The sequence below is a fragment of the Cryptomeria japonica genome, chromosome 1 (assembly GCF_030272615.1).
Source record: "Cryptomeria japonica chromosome 1, Sugi_1.0, whole genome shotgun sequence".
NCBI lineage: Eukaryota > Viridiplantae > Streptophyta > Pinopsida > Cupressales > Cupressaceae > Cryptomeria > Cryptomeria japonica.
In genome coordinates, this window is record NC_081405.1 from 26,919,216 (window position 1) to 26,935,107 (window position 15,892).

General features: G+C 37.6%; 1 protein-coding gene across 1 annotated transcript in view; it reads left to right on the forward strand.

Moving 5' to 3' along the window:
• Positions 1-15,892, forward strand: part of LOC131875040 (uncharacterized) — a 140,090-nt gene that overhangs the window by 33,700 nt on the left and 90,498 nt on the right. Inside the window, exons 4-5 of the mRNA XM_059219051.1 lie at positions 6,239-6,283; positions 6,430-6,455. Coding sequence (XP_059075034.1) covers positions 6,239-6,283; positions 6,430-6,455 — 71 coding nt within the window. The remainder of the gene's footprint in view (positions 1-6,238; positions 6,284-6,429; positions 6,456-15,892) is intronic.

Below are 15,892 nucleotides of genomic sequence, written 5' to 3' on the forward strand. Positions count from 1 at the left end.
TATACATATATAAAATTTAGAAAAAAATAATTATATAAATGGAGAATATAAAATGCAAAAATGCTCAAAATAATCAAATCCAAAAAATTAATACTACAAAGTATTTATATAGATGTTAGTGAAAGCAAAGATAGGTTATGTTGATATTTGAGAACCGCTGCCCAAAGGGTTTTCAAAGACTCGATATCATAACCACTGTTAGCCCGCTTTACCAGATGCTCACCCTCATTCTGTTCAAGGAAATTCCGGACTGTCGCTTGTCCTCCATTGAAAGACCAGTAATATGTATGAGCAATAAAATCCTCCGTAATATCAAATCTCTAGCCAAGCACAGTAACATGACCATCTTTCCATCCTTGAACAAACATTTTTGACAAATTGGGGTTATACCCATGCAATCTCTCAAGGTAAGAAGACACCCCACCCTTTTGAAGAATTCTCCAGATAGTACTGTTCTTCCTGACATCGTCACAGGTAATAGGTTCTAGATGGTTCCTGTTGCCCCCCATTGCAAAATCCCTCTCCTTCTCGGTGCAGAAGACCCCACAAAAAACCCCACCAGTTTTGAAGATCAAGATGCAAGAGGAATGGCAAACTTCTAAACAGGGACAGTCCCCAACATCCACAAAATGTGTGGAATTAAAGTGGCAGCAAAGTCACACAATAATTATTAAACACCATCATGATGAGGGAAGCCGCAGTCCGAGCGTGTAGTCTGTCACAAGCAATTAATTTCTTGGTATCATCTGGAAGCAGGTCGCGCCTTTGCCACACCAATTTATTATTACTTCTAACACCAATATTAGCAAGGGAGTCCACAACACCATTACCCTCTCTAAATATATGGGATATATGGCATTTATCAAAAGTATTAATGATAGAAATTGAATCGTCAATCAAATTAATGATCGTCCAGCTAGGAGTTTGCAATCTCTTAAGGCACTTAATAATATTGTCCGAGTCACCTTCAATCCGAACATTTTTACAATCAGATTGGTAGGCAAGAGACAACCCATGGTAGGCAGCAACAGCTTCAGCAAGGTGATTAGTTTGATTTCCCAAAGGGGAGTGCCACCGCTGAAATAAACCCATCATTAACATATGTTGCTGACCTTGACATATAACATTAATAAAAAGACAAATCCAGAAATGGAAAGTGTCTGTCTCCCTATATGCTATAATTTTGTTCAGAAGGGTAATTATATTGGATAAATCTTTGTGCAAATCAAACTTAGACAAGGTTTTGGGGAGCTTTGATAGTCCCTTTTTCTTCTCCTTGAGCCATTTTTGAGCTACTACCATCCTGCATTCATCCTAGATGTTTTTATAATATTCTTAAGCTGTTTCCTTGGTAACTTTGACATGCTCTTCTTCTGAGGTAGTCTGAAAGTGGTGTTAAATGAATTTTGGTTCAATTTGGCTATATTATTTTGCCTTCGATTGATTTCACTTCCCTGCTTTTTGGGTCATATGATTTGGTGTATGTAATGTCCCTTGTTTGGGGAGTACTATAATTCAGTCCTGAGACAACAATTTCATCTTAGATTGAGAATTAGAATACATTTCTAAATATAATTTTATCCAAACTGAACACATTTCATTATAATATTTAACTTAAACTCCTACAAGTAGTTCGGAAGGTCAAACTTATCTTGATAGCTTTCTCAATTTATATACTTGAGAGTAGTGCTTCTATATCATAAACTTGTGCTCTACTAGAGAGATATGAGTCTGAAAATAAGAAATAAAGTCTTAAGTGTCTTTCTCCAATTTCCCACTTATCCTTTCATATATTTTTCTTCTTCATGTATGCACTTGATATGTCTTCCTTATACATCATGCCATAATCTTCGTATAACTCGCTTCTTCTTTTCCTCACAATTCACGTTCTATTTTATATTTACATCTATCTAATCAAGAGATACATCTCTTTGAAGGGTGATGTCCTCCCAAATAAACATGGCTTCTCTTTGCTAATCACAGCCTTTGGATTTTAAGAAATCAACTCCCCTAAACAAATCACATTAAATAAAAAATTCCTTTTGGTCTAACAACCAAATCACACCTCTTCATTGGTTATGTCTTTTCCTCAACAAAATACACTTCTTAACAAGTCATATTACATTTTTTAGCATATGTTTGTTATTTCTTTACGTGGCTTTCCCCACACACACTGTCCTTTTGTATCGATAGCCTTATTGCTGCTCTACTACATAATATCCCCAATTTGTTTCTACAAAACAGATTAAGACGACTGTCATGATCTCTTAACATAGTGTCATTATCGTTATTCATTCTAGTTAATTCCTCCCTTATATCAATAATCTTGATTGCCACTTCAGTCGCTATATCTGATTAGTGCTTTATCGTTATCCTTGCTATTCCTTGGATGACTGATTTTTATATCGTATTTTCTCATGATAATCATTACCCATTAGATTTTGTTAATTGCTACCTTTAAGTGGTTCACTTTGATCCTTACAAAATTGTCTTGGTATGTGCTATCATTTTATGACACCCTTGGTCCATCAGTGAGAACCGATCAGAGATATGTTCCATGGACCAGCGCTGCCTAGTTGATCAAGGAGAAAAGCAATGGAATTATGAAGTGTGAAGTGTTGTCTTGTCAGAAGGAAGTTCCTTGTCCTTCTACACCGGAACTCCGGAAACCCCAGGTTCCCAAGTTCCTTGTCCTTCTACTGCGGAACTCCGAAACCCCCAGGTTCCCAAGTTCCTTGTCCTTCAACCTCGGAACTCTGGAACCCCCAGGTTCCCAAGTTCCTTGTTCTTCAACCTCGGAATTCCGAAACCCTCAAGTTCCCAAGTTCCTTGTTCTTCAACCCCGGAACTCCGGAACCCCCAGGTTCCCAAGTTCCTTGTTCTTCAACCCCAGAACTCCGGAACCCCCAGGTTCCCAAGTTTCTTGTACTTCTACCCCGGAACTCCGGAACCCCCAGGTTCCCAAGTTCCTTGTTCTTCAACTCCGGAACTCCGGAACCCCCAGGTTCGCAAGTTCCTTGTTCTTCAACCCCAGAACTCCGGAACCCCCAAGTTCCCAAGTTCCTTGTCCAACTACGGTGACCCCGATCCCCGAAGTTCCCTAACTACGGTGACCCCGGTCTCCAAAGTCTTCTAAACTTGCTTCTAGCTTGCAACACTTCCGGATGGTGTGATCGACACTCAAGGCTTTAAATGCTCCGACAGTTTTGGTGAATTATGCACTTTTTTTGTGGAGCCACAGGGGTGCATTTAATGTTTTTGGCAGGTTTTCCATCAAGGGAGGTACGGGGCCATGCTGGGTGACTTATGTCATGTCTGACTTTGGAAGGTCAGTCAATCTATCTTCCTCAGAATTGCCTTTGGAGGTATGGCTAGGTTGCTTGCATGTACAAGTCAAGTGCATGCACTTCCCTGCACTTCCAGATTGACATGCAGGTGTCATGATCACCATTGTAACCCATTTTTCTATATAAGGCTGTTAAGCCTCATTGTAAAGGGCTCTCTCCCTGCTGCCTTGAGCTTTCTTATGCTGTTCTCTTCTCTTGAAGACTTGTAATTTTTGCATTTCTGCAACTGTAAGATTGGCTTTTGGCCTTATGATGAATTGAAAATCTCTATTCTTGCCTTCCTTCAACTTATGTATGATGTGTATGTGTTCTTACCTTCATTATAAGTGTATGTTTGTGGTTTCCTTTCACATTTATGCTGTGTTAACTGGTTTTCTGAGTGTGACCTTGTGGGAATCCTTCTCCCCTCTTAACAGTTAGAAAATTCCACCCTCCACACATGCGTTTGGGTCACTCATGCAATTGAAGCTTGTGCATCTCTTAGGCTTTTCAGTTGATTCCTTGTGCCATTTCGGGTGAGGAGAGAAACCATCTCTTCTTGGTGCATCACCTCCTTTCATTTTAAGCAATTCTCTCTTTCCTCTGCAAGTTGTTAGGATAGGTTTAGTAGTAAGTTTTGAAGTGTTGAGTTGGTTCAACACCTGCACCTAGATAGAGAAGGAAGCCGGCCTTCTCCGGAGATTCAACCCCTTGCGCAAGGTCCTACACTTCGGGGTTGTTTCCATGTTTCACAAGGTTGCTGAGTTGATAGCTCAGCAAGGGTGCAAGCTTTTGTGATAACAGTATGTTCACACGCAGTCTCCCGTTCTGGACTGATAACAAACAATAGATGAATCTGCAAACGATCTGATCTTCCCCTTTGTTGAAGCCACAAAATGTAAGTCAGATGATCTGCTGTGTATTTGGCGCCTTCACCAAGAATCATCCTCCATTCGGTTTACTTAAGGAAACAATCTTAATGATGATTTTGATTGTTGATTGCATATATATATTGATAAAAATAATGATAGTAATAATGATACCACGTCTCTGATCTGAATATTGAATTATTATTTGAGACCATGAAATCTGCTATGATTATTGTCTTGAATATGTGCGATAGATAACAAGCAATTGTTGTTTCAGAATGAGTCTATATGATCATGGGAAGAAGATATGAGAGGCTAGGACTCAATTGGATAGCTGTGCCTGATTAGATCTCGATATCCCTGATATAATCCTTGGCGATGTATCTGAATACGGCTTAGGCTTATGCGTCCTTACCTTGTGTAGTGGGCCGGGTCGATGCCCCCTCTTCCTTAGTTATCAAAGGCTCCTTGAGTCCTGCGAATAAAAAGAAATCAGATTATAAAAACAACTTCCATACCTTGGGAAGGGCTTATGATCATCCTTAAGTACGCAACAATGGGGCATGATGTGAGAAGTAGTGTCTCAACATCATTGCAATCAATTGCCAAATCATGCCTTCTCTCTATTAACTAATATTATTAGTTTATTAACTAATTGTTGATCATTGTAACCTCTCCTTGGGCGGTGTTAATCAATTGCCTTCATTCGATCTGTGGTATGTTTTCTTAGACAGCGGTTCATTCCTTGCTAACGTGAAAATTTCCTAGGTCTGCTATGCATAGACTCTTATTGTCTTTTAAGTCTTGAATCGGCACATGACAGTGTAGGCATAGACTGATGTAGGGAAATTAGTCGCATGGGCTAGGCTGCTCTCAAGTACCCTTTGAGTGCTAGGACTTCTTTTATAGTCTTTCATTTTATTCCAGAACTCGTTTAAGTTGATATCGAATACTGAGTCATTGGGCAAGTCATTTTCTATGCTGAAATTTGCTCGTAGTCATGATAATTATACTTCATTTCTGCAAGATTTGAGTTTAATGTAGTTTGTAACAGAAGAGCTTGAGTTGAGCTTGCAAGACGGATTTGAAAGAAGGGTTAATTCCAGGTGACAGCGGTGAGTTTCGCAAGTGTCTCATTAAGCAGTTATGACCCAAATCATAGGGTATACGACTGGAAAGATTTTCATGTTTCAAGAAGACAATTTAGGGCATTGACTTAGCAAAGGTCTTGAGAGAACAAAGGAAACAATTGAAACCAACTATGAATTATAATCCCTAAATTATAAATACGCTAACAAGTGCTAGGTGCTGAGTGGAATTGAAGTATGTACCTCCTAGCTAAGTGAGCTGGTGAAGATCTGATTGTGAGAGTTGAGAGGGATATGGAGCAATTTTATGCTGTAATGCTCGAGTGCTTTCAGGCTGTAGAGACCTTTGTTGGTGTTAGCCAAAGAAGACAAGCGGTGAGAAAGGTCATTTCATCCAATATATATACTTTACATGTTCCTATGAAAGTCCATTTGCTTGTGATACTTTTTGGAATTTTCAAGCTCAGGAGGAACTCAAAAATTGACAAATTAGCTGAGTAACAAGTATGGGTCATAATTTTGGGTTGCTGAATTTTCCTTAGTTTGAGTTTTATGGATGTCAAAATTATGAATGAGTTGCAGTAAATGACATACAAAGCTATATATACAAATTATCATTATGTCCTTCCAAATATTGTATATGTCAGTTGAAAAGTCAAAAGGAAAGGTTCCATTGTTTTAAAAGTTCTTCCAGTTATGCTATACTTGGTTTTTAAGCAAAGGGTGTGTTACATCTTGTGCTTTTAGCACCTGATTTTGGTTATTGACAACTATTAACTCACTCATCCGATTCCTTTTGAGCTTTTAGTCACTTTTGTAAAAATTTATGCATGTGTTGCATTTAGATTTATTTGATCGAGAATATAGGTTTATTCATTGAACTTGTAGCATGCTTAACTTTTTTGCTGCTTGTGTTGCATTTAGATTTTTTTGACCATTATGAGTTTTGTTGCAGTGAACTCAGAGGAATTTGGCATTGACATTGAAGATTATCTCATTGGTGGGTTAGGATGATTTTTTTCCCATAATCTTAGTTACATTGATATTTTATCATGTTAGAATTGTTGCTCGCTGTAACTATTATTAGTTGCAAATTCAGAACTACTTACAAAGATTACTAAGACTGTATTTTTATTGGTGTTACAGGTTTGTGCAACATGTCCAATGAGCTGGTAATTATACTTGTAAAACTTTTCTTGTTGTTAACAGCTATCAGATTTTGTTGTGGGCTTTGGAATAGTTCTCCACAGATAATTTTTCTTTTAATACATGTAAGAAAGTGCAGGAAAATCATCTTGAGTATTTTGCAAATAGAGGCCTCAGATAGTTTGGGAAAATGATTGCTTGAAGCATGTTGTAGTTGAATGATTATTCTTACATAGCCATTAGGTTATGTTTCTCAAATATTTTTATTATGTCATTAATTCCAGATCTTCATGTTATTCAACATGATTTGCCAATGCTTAAGTTACTATTGAAGGGATAATGTTAAATTCGGGAAGTACAAATATTTGCTATATTACTGTGTAGTCAAATGCCAAGAATGAAATATAGTCCATAATTTTGAAATGTTGCAATTTTCTTATGGTCAGAAATTGAAACTCTGACTCCTATAACATTAAAAGATTTAGGATAGACCTCAGTTTTTTTAGAACCATACCTCGATTTACATTGCTTTTTTGCAATTTGCTTGAATAATTTGCTGGTGCAATTTCCTGAGTTTCATTTTAAACTTAAAGTCATCTGTTGGAGCATGTCATGATTATGCTCTCTCTCTCTCTCTCTCTCTCTCTCTCTCTCTTATATATATATAAACTTGGTATTATCTATCATGAATAAATGGTGATAGATAACACATAAGTAGGATTAGTTTTAAAAAATCATGTCTGATGTAAAGATAAGATAGGGTAAGATAAATTTATTGATGTCCAACAAGTGACCACAAATGGGTCAATGGGACTGAAGAGTACAAACAAAGGGGGCTGCCACCAGCGGGGACACCAAATGGTGACCAATGAAAAACAAAAACAACAGAGGCAACCAAAACAACAAGGAGGACGGAGGGTCGAGCAGGTGACCCCCGAGCCACCAAGCCAATCCTAAGAAGGTGGAGCAGTGGAGAAAAACCTCAAGACCGAAGGGTAAGCTGTGATTAAAATTAGGGGTCAGGTCAGCAATCATCTTATGAGCCAAGAGGTAAAAACCTATACATTGTGGAACATTGGAAAGCACGAACGGGTTGTTTCATTGGTGCCATGTGTAATTATCTCTTGTAATAAAGTGTTTCTCAATGATTTGGAAGTGGGATATGGGGGTAGATGTCTTTGGTATGGATTTTTTTATCTGGATTTTGAGGAAGGCTATTACAAAAGTTAATATGTGAATTCTAAAATAAAAATAAAGTAAACTTAAGTTATCAACTTTAACTAACTAAATGAAGCTGAAATTTTGAAAAGTTCGTTCAAAATTTCAAATTGCTTGATTTGCAATGACAATCCAGTGATTTGCATGCATTTATCTTACACTCAATCAAACAAATGTAGATTGTGGAGATTTTCCTTCTCATTTGCATATATACATAATTGGAGCTAAAAGGTGTCCTCTCGTATTCCAAGGAGGAAATCCAAGGGGTGGATACATTTGGAATGAGGAGTCTTCTTTGGACTCCTTGTTTGGTGCTTTAGAGCTCTTGGCATGTCTATATAAACAACTCCCTTGATGTAGAATTAAGGAGGAACAATTGAATGTAGAGTTACTCTACACAAACAATGACATGTTAGAGATTGTTTATAGGTACACAGGTGCTGCCATGCTTGAAGCAAAGAGGATTTTTTTGAGGATAATGAATACTTGGCCTTTTTTCCTGGTGGAGTTTTTTCCTGCTTGTAAATCTTGTGTATTGTGATGCTCTTATGTTGCTGATTTGTGCCTCTATTTTGCTATCTTATGATGATGTTATGTTTTATTTATTGCTGATATAAGTTTACATAAGGTAGAGTTAATAAGCATGATAGGAAGACTGATTTTTAGCTTCATAAAGGAGGAGGATCTAAGCATGGTATTTTAGATTTGCATATAAGTTTCAAATTTTCATATTGTAATATTCCGAGCCTTGTATCTCATCCATTGAAGTCATATCTTGATTTTTTGGATAGAGATTGAATTCTCCAACATTTGGTAGTAGAGCCTATATCTCTCTCAACATTTGGTATCAAAGCTAAAGGTTAATTGGTTTTGGGTGTTCCTTTGTTTTTTGATTTCTTAGTTTGGCAAGTTTGTTGGAATTTGTTAAAAAGGATTTAAAGTTTGTTGGAGGTTTGTGGAGGTGCAATGAATGTTTGGTGAGTTAACTTTGTTTTGCAAATATATGAGATTGGAAGCCATGGATATTGCCAATGTGATCTATGTTGGGCATTGGAAGATCATGATTGTGGATCTTCATGGAGTTGGTTATGTTTTGGCAACTTGGAGTACTTGTTTGACAATATGTGTGTATCCTTTTGTTTGGTGGTTTTGTTCCCTTTTTAGTGTAGTCATATGTAGTTAGAAGGTGTTTATGTTGGATGGGTACTTTTGACATCGTGGTCACATGAAGAAACACTAGTAGCTATTTGGACTACAAAATGGAGTGTTTATGTTGGCTTCATGGTTTTAATCCTTGGTTACTTGAAACCTTTGCAAGATAAGCCATTGACCTTTTTGCAAGTTGTGGAGTTGATATGTTTCATATGTTATAGGCTCCTGGACAACTTGGTTTTCCTATTCGGTTGCAGTTTTCTCTTGTTTTCAGTTGTGGGTTTTGTAGATTTGTGCTTATTCCATTGTTTAGATGAGATGTTTGATGTGAATAACTAGATATTTAAGTGGACTTCAAATTTACAGAGATAGTTTTGCAGGTTTTACTCATTAAACTAAAATTTTTGGCGTGTAGATCTGTGATAAGATTGTATTCAGGGTGTTCTAGATGAAGATAGTTACAGGTTTGCATGGTTGCTAGAAGATTCTTATTGATCTATGGTTGCTTGCTCATATGTGGGTTTGTTTGGCAAATTAGGTTTATCGTTGATTTTGCTGTTTTTTGTATTGGAAATCCACATATTATGTCAAATTATCTCTGTGTTGCCTGATACTGATGTGGAATTGAATCTATTTTTAGTATTTTGACATTGGACCGTTGACTATATTTCTCTTTTGAGATGTTGCATATCTGTAGATTTTGTAAATTTTTTTGATGTGGATTTTGTTTGAGAGGCTTGTTCTTTGTTGACCGTCATTATATCGGTATGTTGATTGCAGCGACAAGAGGATATTTTGGGAGTACTTGATATAGTTGTTCATATGAATCTATAGTAGTAATTTATAGTGCATCTACTTGATGATGTGTTTTTTATGACACCTACAACATAGAATAAAATACCAAGGTATCTTATCTTCTCTTGAACAAAATCTCCTCAAATGCTAAACTTCGTGATCATACGAGGTGACTCCAAGCTTCCAAATATCAGGTCTTGATGCGTGGATAAGCTCTATGGTTTGATGTGATATTGCTGGAATCACAAGGGGGACTTATGTTTGTACTTGAATGTTGTTGGAACTTAGATCATCTAATATTGTAATTTTGTGATGCTTTTCTATCTCGAACTTGAATAAGAAAAAGGATAAAAGGAGGAAGGGTTTAGAGAGACTAATCTATTCCTAGAATGTAAGAGACTATGTATAACTTAGTGAAATTCTACTAGACTTTTTTTTGCCATGCAAAGAACAACTCTACAAAGCTAGTGCGATCTTCTAAGGTAATTGTATGATGTTCAAATCACCACCAACAACATAGACACCATCAATGCGATGCAATTGAAGTTGAGCTTATATAAAGAGTTTAGTTGACCACGCAAAGTATTTAGCAATCAACAAAACACAAGTAGTATGAACATGCAAATTTCACCATTAATCATCCACAATAACTTCCATCCATCCTATCAACATTAAAGCAAATGAGAAGTAGAGACCATGCAAATTGTTGAATCAACATATGAAATTCACCTTATCTTCAATGAAAATAATATGCTTCTTGCCACAAAGTCTTGGCAACATCCATTTCTAATTATCTGGCTGCTAATTAATATCTATTAACCTTTACAAATGAGGAGCACAAGCCTTTTATAGAGCTCCCTTTACAAATGAATGGCCCAGATCAAATCCAAATCAATGGCCAATATTGAAAGATAGAAACCCTAATTAGGGTTTGTTACACCCATTACATAACATTTAATGCTTGACCAATGATTAAATTACATTTTTGGACACATGTCCTTTGAATGTTGACCAATGAATGATGAGGTTAGGTACATCAAACTTTGTGCCTCCACATGTGGTAGTTATCCTCCTCATTGGATGAGTTAAGTGCACTGAATCTGGATGCCTTGACTTGGAATGATGTGATTGGGTTGGTGATGACTAAACACCACCTCAGCTTACTCTTTGTAACTCATCACAAGTGTTTACTATTTCATGATGTTGATTTTGATCTTGCGATGATGAATCCTTGCATTCTTCCTTTGCAACGTTGGTGAGTGTTCATCATGTGGAGGAATCCGCTTCCTTGCCTTGCTTGATCTCTCCTATTGTGAAGTCTTCTCTCATGATTTTGATGTAGACACCGTGATATCTATGCTGGATCCTCCCTTTGTTCATGACGTGCTTGGATAGCTTGCCCTGATGTGAGGAAGTATGTCCATGTGTATGTGGTGTATTTGCATGTAGAGTCTCTCCTTCACACTTTCTAGCCTTGATCATCATTTATGCCTTGATTGTGAAGCTCTACATCTTGATGAGTTTCATCTTCAAGTCCTTTTCACCATCCCCTTTTCCTTAGTCGTACCCCTTGATTTACTCAGTTCTAAATTAGTGTACTTGCTGATTGCACCTCATCCTCAGTCAGGTTCGCATCTTACAATCTAGGTCTGCCTCTCTTGGATTCTTGCTGAAATGTGAGCATTGTCTTTGCTTAGAGCTTGCTGATGTTGAGTTCCTCCGTTTAATTTCTTGGATAGCTTGATCTTGCATCATTGATGGTGAAGTCTTTCATCTTCAACTTGCTCCCTCAATGTCTTCTTCCTCACAATTCCTTGCACACACTCCCTGCATTAGACTTAAAAAGGACATAATTTTTATCAAAACACCAGAAATGGAAACAATATCACACAAAATTTATACTTTCTAAAATCTTTTCAAATCTGGTCATTAATCTCAAAGCTGGAACTGATGTTGGTTGACTTGTAATCTGATCAAATTATGCTCAAATCAGAATGCCCTAGGTGGAGAAATTCGCCAAAATGAGGTCTGATTGTTACTTTTCCTTGATTCTTGATGCACGAAATTTGCTATCTAGAGTTTCAGTGGTGTCTTGATTATCATTCTTGTCTTGGAGTTGTGATGTCTTTCTCTTAATCCACGCATCAAAACCTTTGGAAATACACAGTTAGAACTTTTGAAATGATGTTCCAGATCTGATTATTGCTCTGTTGTTGATGAAATCTACTTAGATCTGGGTAGGAAAGACTTATTTCTTCTTAATAATCTCATTCCAGTCACTTCAACTCACTGATTTTGTTTAGTTCTGAGATTGGTTCTAACTTCTATCTTTTCTGAATGTGTACCTTTGCTTGCAGATTTCTCTTACTGTGGCTGGTCTGCACCTAATTTGCTTGAGCCTGTTCCTGAATGCTGGGAAAACTTGTCTGATGTAAGAATCCTGAAAACAAAGAGGCATATAACAAATTCACAGTAGACCAGGCTCCAAATTCACCTAAATGCTGATGAAGAAATGTAAATTCGCTGATGTAGAATGCCATCAGATCTGCTCCTAAAGTCTGAGTTTTCTCTGCTTTATTTGTTTGCAATTCGAATTGTATTGGTGTGCAAATGAAAGATTTCATGACCTAGGTCGGGGATTGTAGCAAGTGAAGGAATAATGCTACTACCTAGGTCGTGGATTTGAGTAAGTGAAAGAAAAATGCCACCTAGGTCATGGATTTGAGTGAGTGAAGGAAAATCATGACTTGTGCTTTGAGTTGACCACTTCATTGCTTGCCTAAGTTGATCATTTCAATGCTTTCACCAAGTTTTATTTGATTCAATCATAGGGTTGACTTGGTGTTTTCTTTACTTTCAACATCACCTAGACCTTGATCGATCTTCATCAAGCACTTCATCTTAGTTGATGGATCATCACTTCTTGATCGTTCCTTGCCTCTACGCTCTAGCCTGAGGAAGTCTACTTGCTTGCTTGACTACTCTTCACACCTAAGACTTACCTTGACCCGACTTTAAGGTCACACTGTGAAGCATCACCCAACGACTACCTTGAATCTCATCTATCATATCCTTATGAAAAAGGCATTGTATCCTTTCATAATCAACAGGTTAAAGACTCAAACTATTGCCAAGCTAGACGACTAAGCTAAAACAACCACACTACCAAGCAAAAGTGGGGGTCACCATTTGCAATGGGGCAATGTGTGAAAACCTAAGTTATCGGTTCAGGTTCGGGCTCAGATTCGGGCATGTGAACTCGGTTTGTGGGTCGGGATCGTCCGTACATGTATATATATATATATATGTATATATATATATATATATATATATATATATATATATACGTATTATATATAAAAATTTAAAGAAATATACAAATTATAAAACTGAGTACATTTGATATTATGATTTTATTATTGATCTATGCCAAATGCCAATTGATAGTTCATAATTGAATTGGAAGATGGAACAATGCAAAATGGCAGAAGAAAAACATTTAATAGTATGCTACATAATCATTGATCAATGTGTGAGGAAAACCCAACGATAGAAGGGGTGCTTTTAGGGACATTTAAGAGTTTTTGGATGCAAAAAAAGGTCAAAAATGTCTATTTTTGTTATGTTTTGGTGCTCAATGCCTTTGGATATGCCCGGGTTTGTACCTGGCGAACCCAAACCCCTGGTTACATACCCATAGCGAACCCAGATGAACCCCTGGGCGAATCGGAACCCAAGCAAACCTGGCTCGGGTGCATTGACCAAATTAGGCGAACCCGGTTACTTAGGTGAAACTGTCACGTCACAACTTGGTTACTTCAGTAGAGTTTTTGCAATGATATCGGTCATGATGCCATGTATAACTTAGCATCACTTTAGCGGAAGCTTTTTGTAGCTACATAATATGCTGTATCTTCTTTGTTTCAAAATTTTTGTTCAAAGTTGTAGTGTGTAGTGAGCCATGGATAATCTTTAATTAGAAGATGGATGGTCTTCTATGGTGTTTGTTAGTGTTATGGATGGGCTCTTGGATTCTGTTTCATCTACCGTGAGTTCTTTGACATCTTGGGTTCATTGTTAGAAGATGGTTATCATGATGCTTGAAGAGCTTGGTTACATGGTGTTGTGACCTAATCACCCATCACCCCATCCTAGATAGGGACCCCCTAACTTGTAGGCCCTCTTGGTCTTTTGGTCTTGGTTTTTTGTGGTTTTTGGTGGCAGTCGAGTTAGTCTCTCCACTTTGCAGGTGTTTGAGGGTGATTTGGACTTAATCTGCTTTTCGTTTGAGCGAGTTTGGTGAAGTCTCGGGCCTGTTTTGTCTTTTTAGGGTTTTTGCCTTTTGTCCTAGATTTTAGGGGTTTCTGTTAGGGTTTTGAAGAAACCAAACATATGATTGGAATCAGGACCCTTCAAGGAACCTCCCAGTAAAATTTGAGCCAAAACAGAGAAACTTTCTATTTTTAGAAAGTTCCTATTTTTTAGGGATTTTACCAAGTCCCGGAATGTCGTCATTTTGCCAAAAATCAAACTTACTATTTTTAGCAAGTTTCTATTTATAGCAAGTCATTCTTGTGTCTTGTCTAGGGATCTAAAGCTGACACTTTAAAGGTTTCTATATTTGGAAAGTTTGCTCCGATAGGATCATTCGAGCAAGGTGACAAAGATCATGCATTTGTAACTACTTCTAATTCCGGAAAGTCAGAAAGCAGACAAAGAGAGCTAGAAAATGGAAGAGTGCTGGAAGCCCATTCTTGAAATGGAAAGCTCGGGAAATTTGCCTTACTTTGGAAAATCATCCCAAATTCTTATATGGTGGCCTGATCCGAAAGAGGCTCAAGATCCATCCAAGTCCGGAAGAAGCAAGGAATCCGATTCACAATTTGATAAAATTCCTCTTGCAGTGCAAAATAGCGCCTTAGACTAATGGAAAGTGCCAAATTGAGGGGTGCTTGGAGGCATGAAAAATGATCAAATTCCAAGACATGGTGAATTCCATACTTAAGCTTGAAGATTGAAAATTTGTCTAAGGCATGAAAGTCAAAGGGTCAAGGAGGAATCAAAAGTAAAAAATTCCCTCGGGCAAATTTTTGAATTTTCTATTTTTAGACATCGAATCTTATCAGAATGTGGAAAATTTTAAAGATTTAGAATCGTGGTGAATTTCTCTATCCAATGAACTTGGCTCCTAAATTTTAGGGGGATCCTTAAAAAATAGGGGATTTTGAAAAGGGTGTGAAAATTCCTTCAGAAGCAAAAGGCAACGAGTTAGAATGAAATCAAGCAAATCTTGAAAAATCTTTCAATTTCCCTCCGAAATTTGAAAGAGTGGAAGTTAATGAGTTGGCGAAGAGAATCTTCCAAGTATGATGCATGGCTTAGTGCATTTAATGAAACTTCTAAATTCGAACTCACTCACAAGGGAAGTTTCTTTTGCATGGCGTAGTGATTGGGAAAGTATGATGCATCATAAATTCAATTGCTAATTTGACGCCTCCTAACTTAGCAAGACAATTTGAAGGTTTCTATAAAAGCATGGAGAGGCATTTCATTTCTCACGTGTAGGATTCAGGAAAGAAGAATTGGAGAAGTGAAGGGTGGTCATACTTAGTCTTTGTTTTCATCATTTCCAAGTTGCTTTTCAGGATGGAGGAATCAAGGCAGGCAACTACCCTCTCCAGGAAGGCATTGATCAAGGTAGAGATGAAAGGTTTCCTTCCTCGTTCTCGGATGAAATCTAGATGGGAGGAAATCAGCGATACAAATTTGGTTACATTCAATCTGGCTGCATTCAAGATCAGAATGTTCGGGACAGCAGGGCATAGTTCATCACCAACAGCTGTCAAAATTGTCAAGAGTGGAATTGTTGCGGCAACTGATTTTCCTCCTGCTATCCAATGTCCAGACTTGATTCTGGAGTGTGCAAAACATTAGAATTTGGAGCGAAAGACAATTTCAACGTCAAATGGCAAGTTGATGGCAGCATTGACTCCAGAGTCAATTGGTGAGGCTTTCAAAATTCCTTCGCACTATTCCATGACATATAGGACCGGCAGCAGAGCTAAGGCAGTGTATGAAGCAGGTCCTGCCAGGTGTGCTGATTTGATTAATAAACAATGGTTGCTGAAGCCCAGGATGCATGCCTCGAAGATGCCAAAGACTCTCACTATCTTTGAGTTCAAGCAGGAATATGTGGACTTGATAAAGATGCTGAGTAGAGTAATGGGGTGTTCACATTCTATGAAATTTGAAACCTGGATGTTCTTTTACATAGGTGAGATCATGAATGCAAATGGGC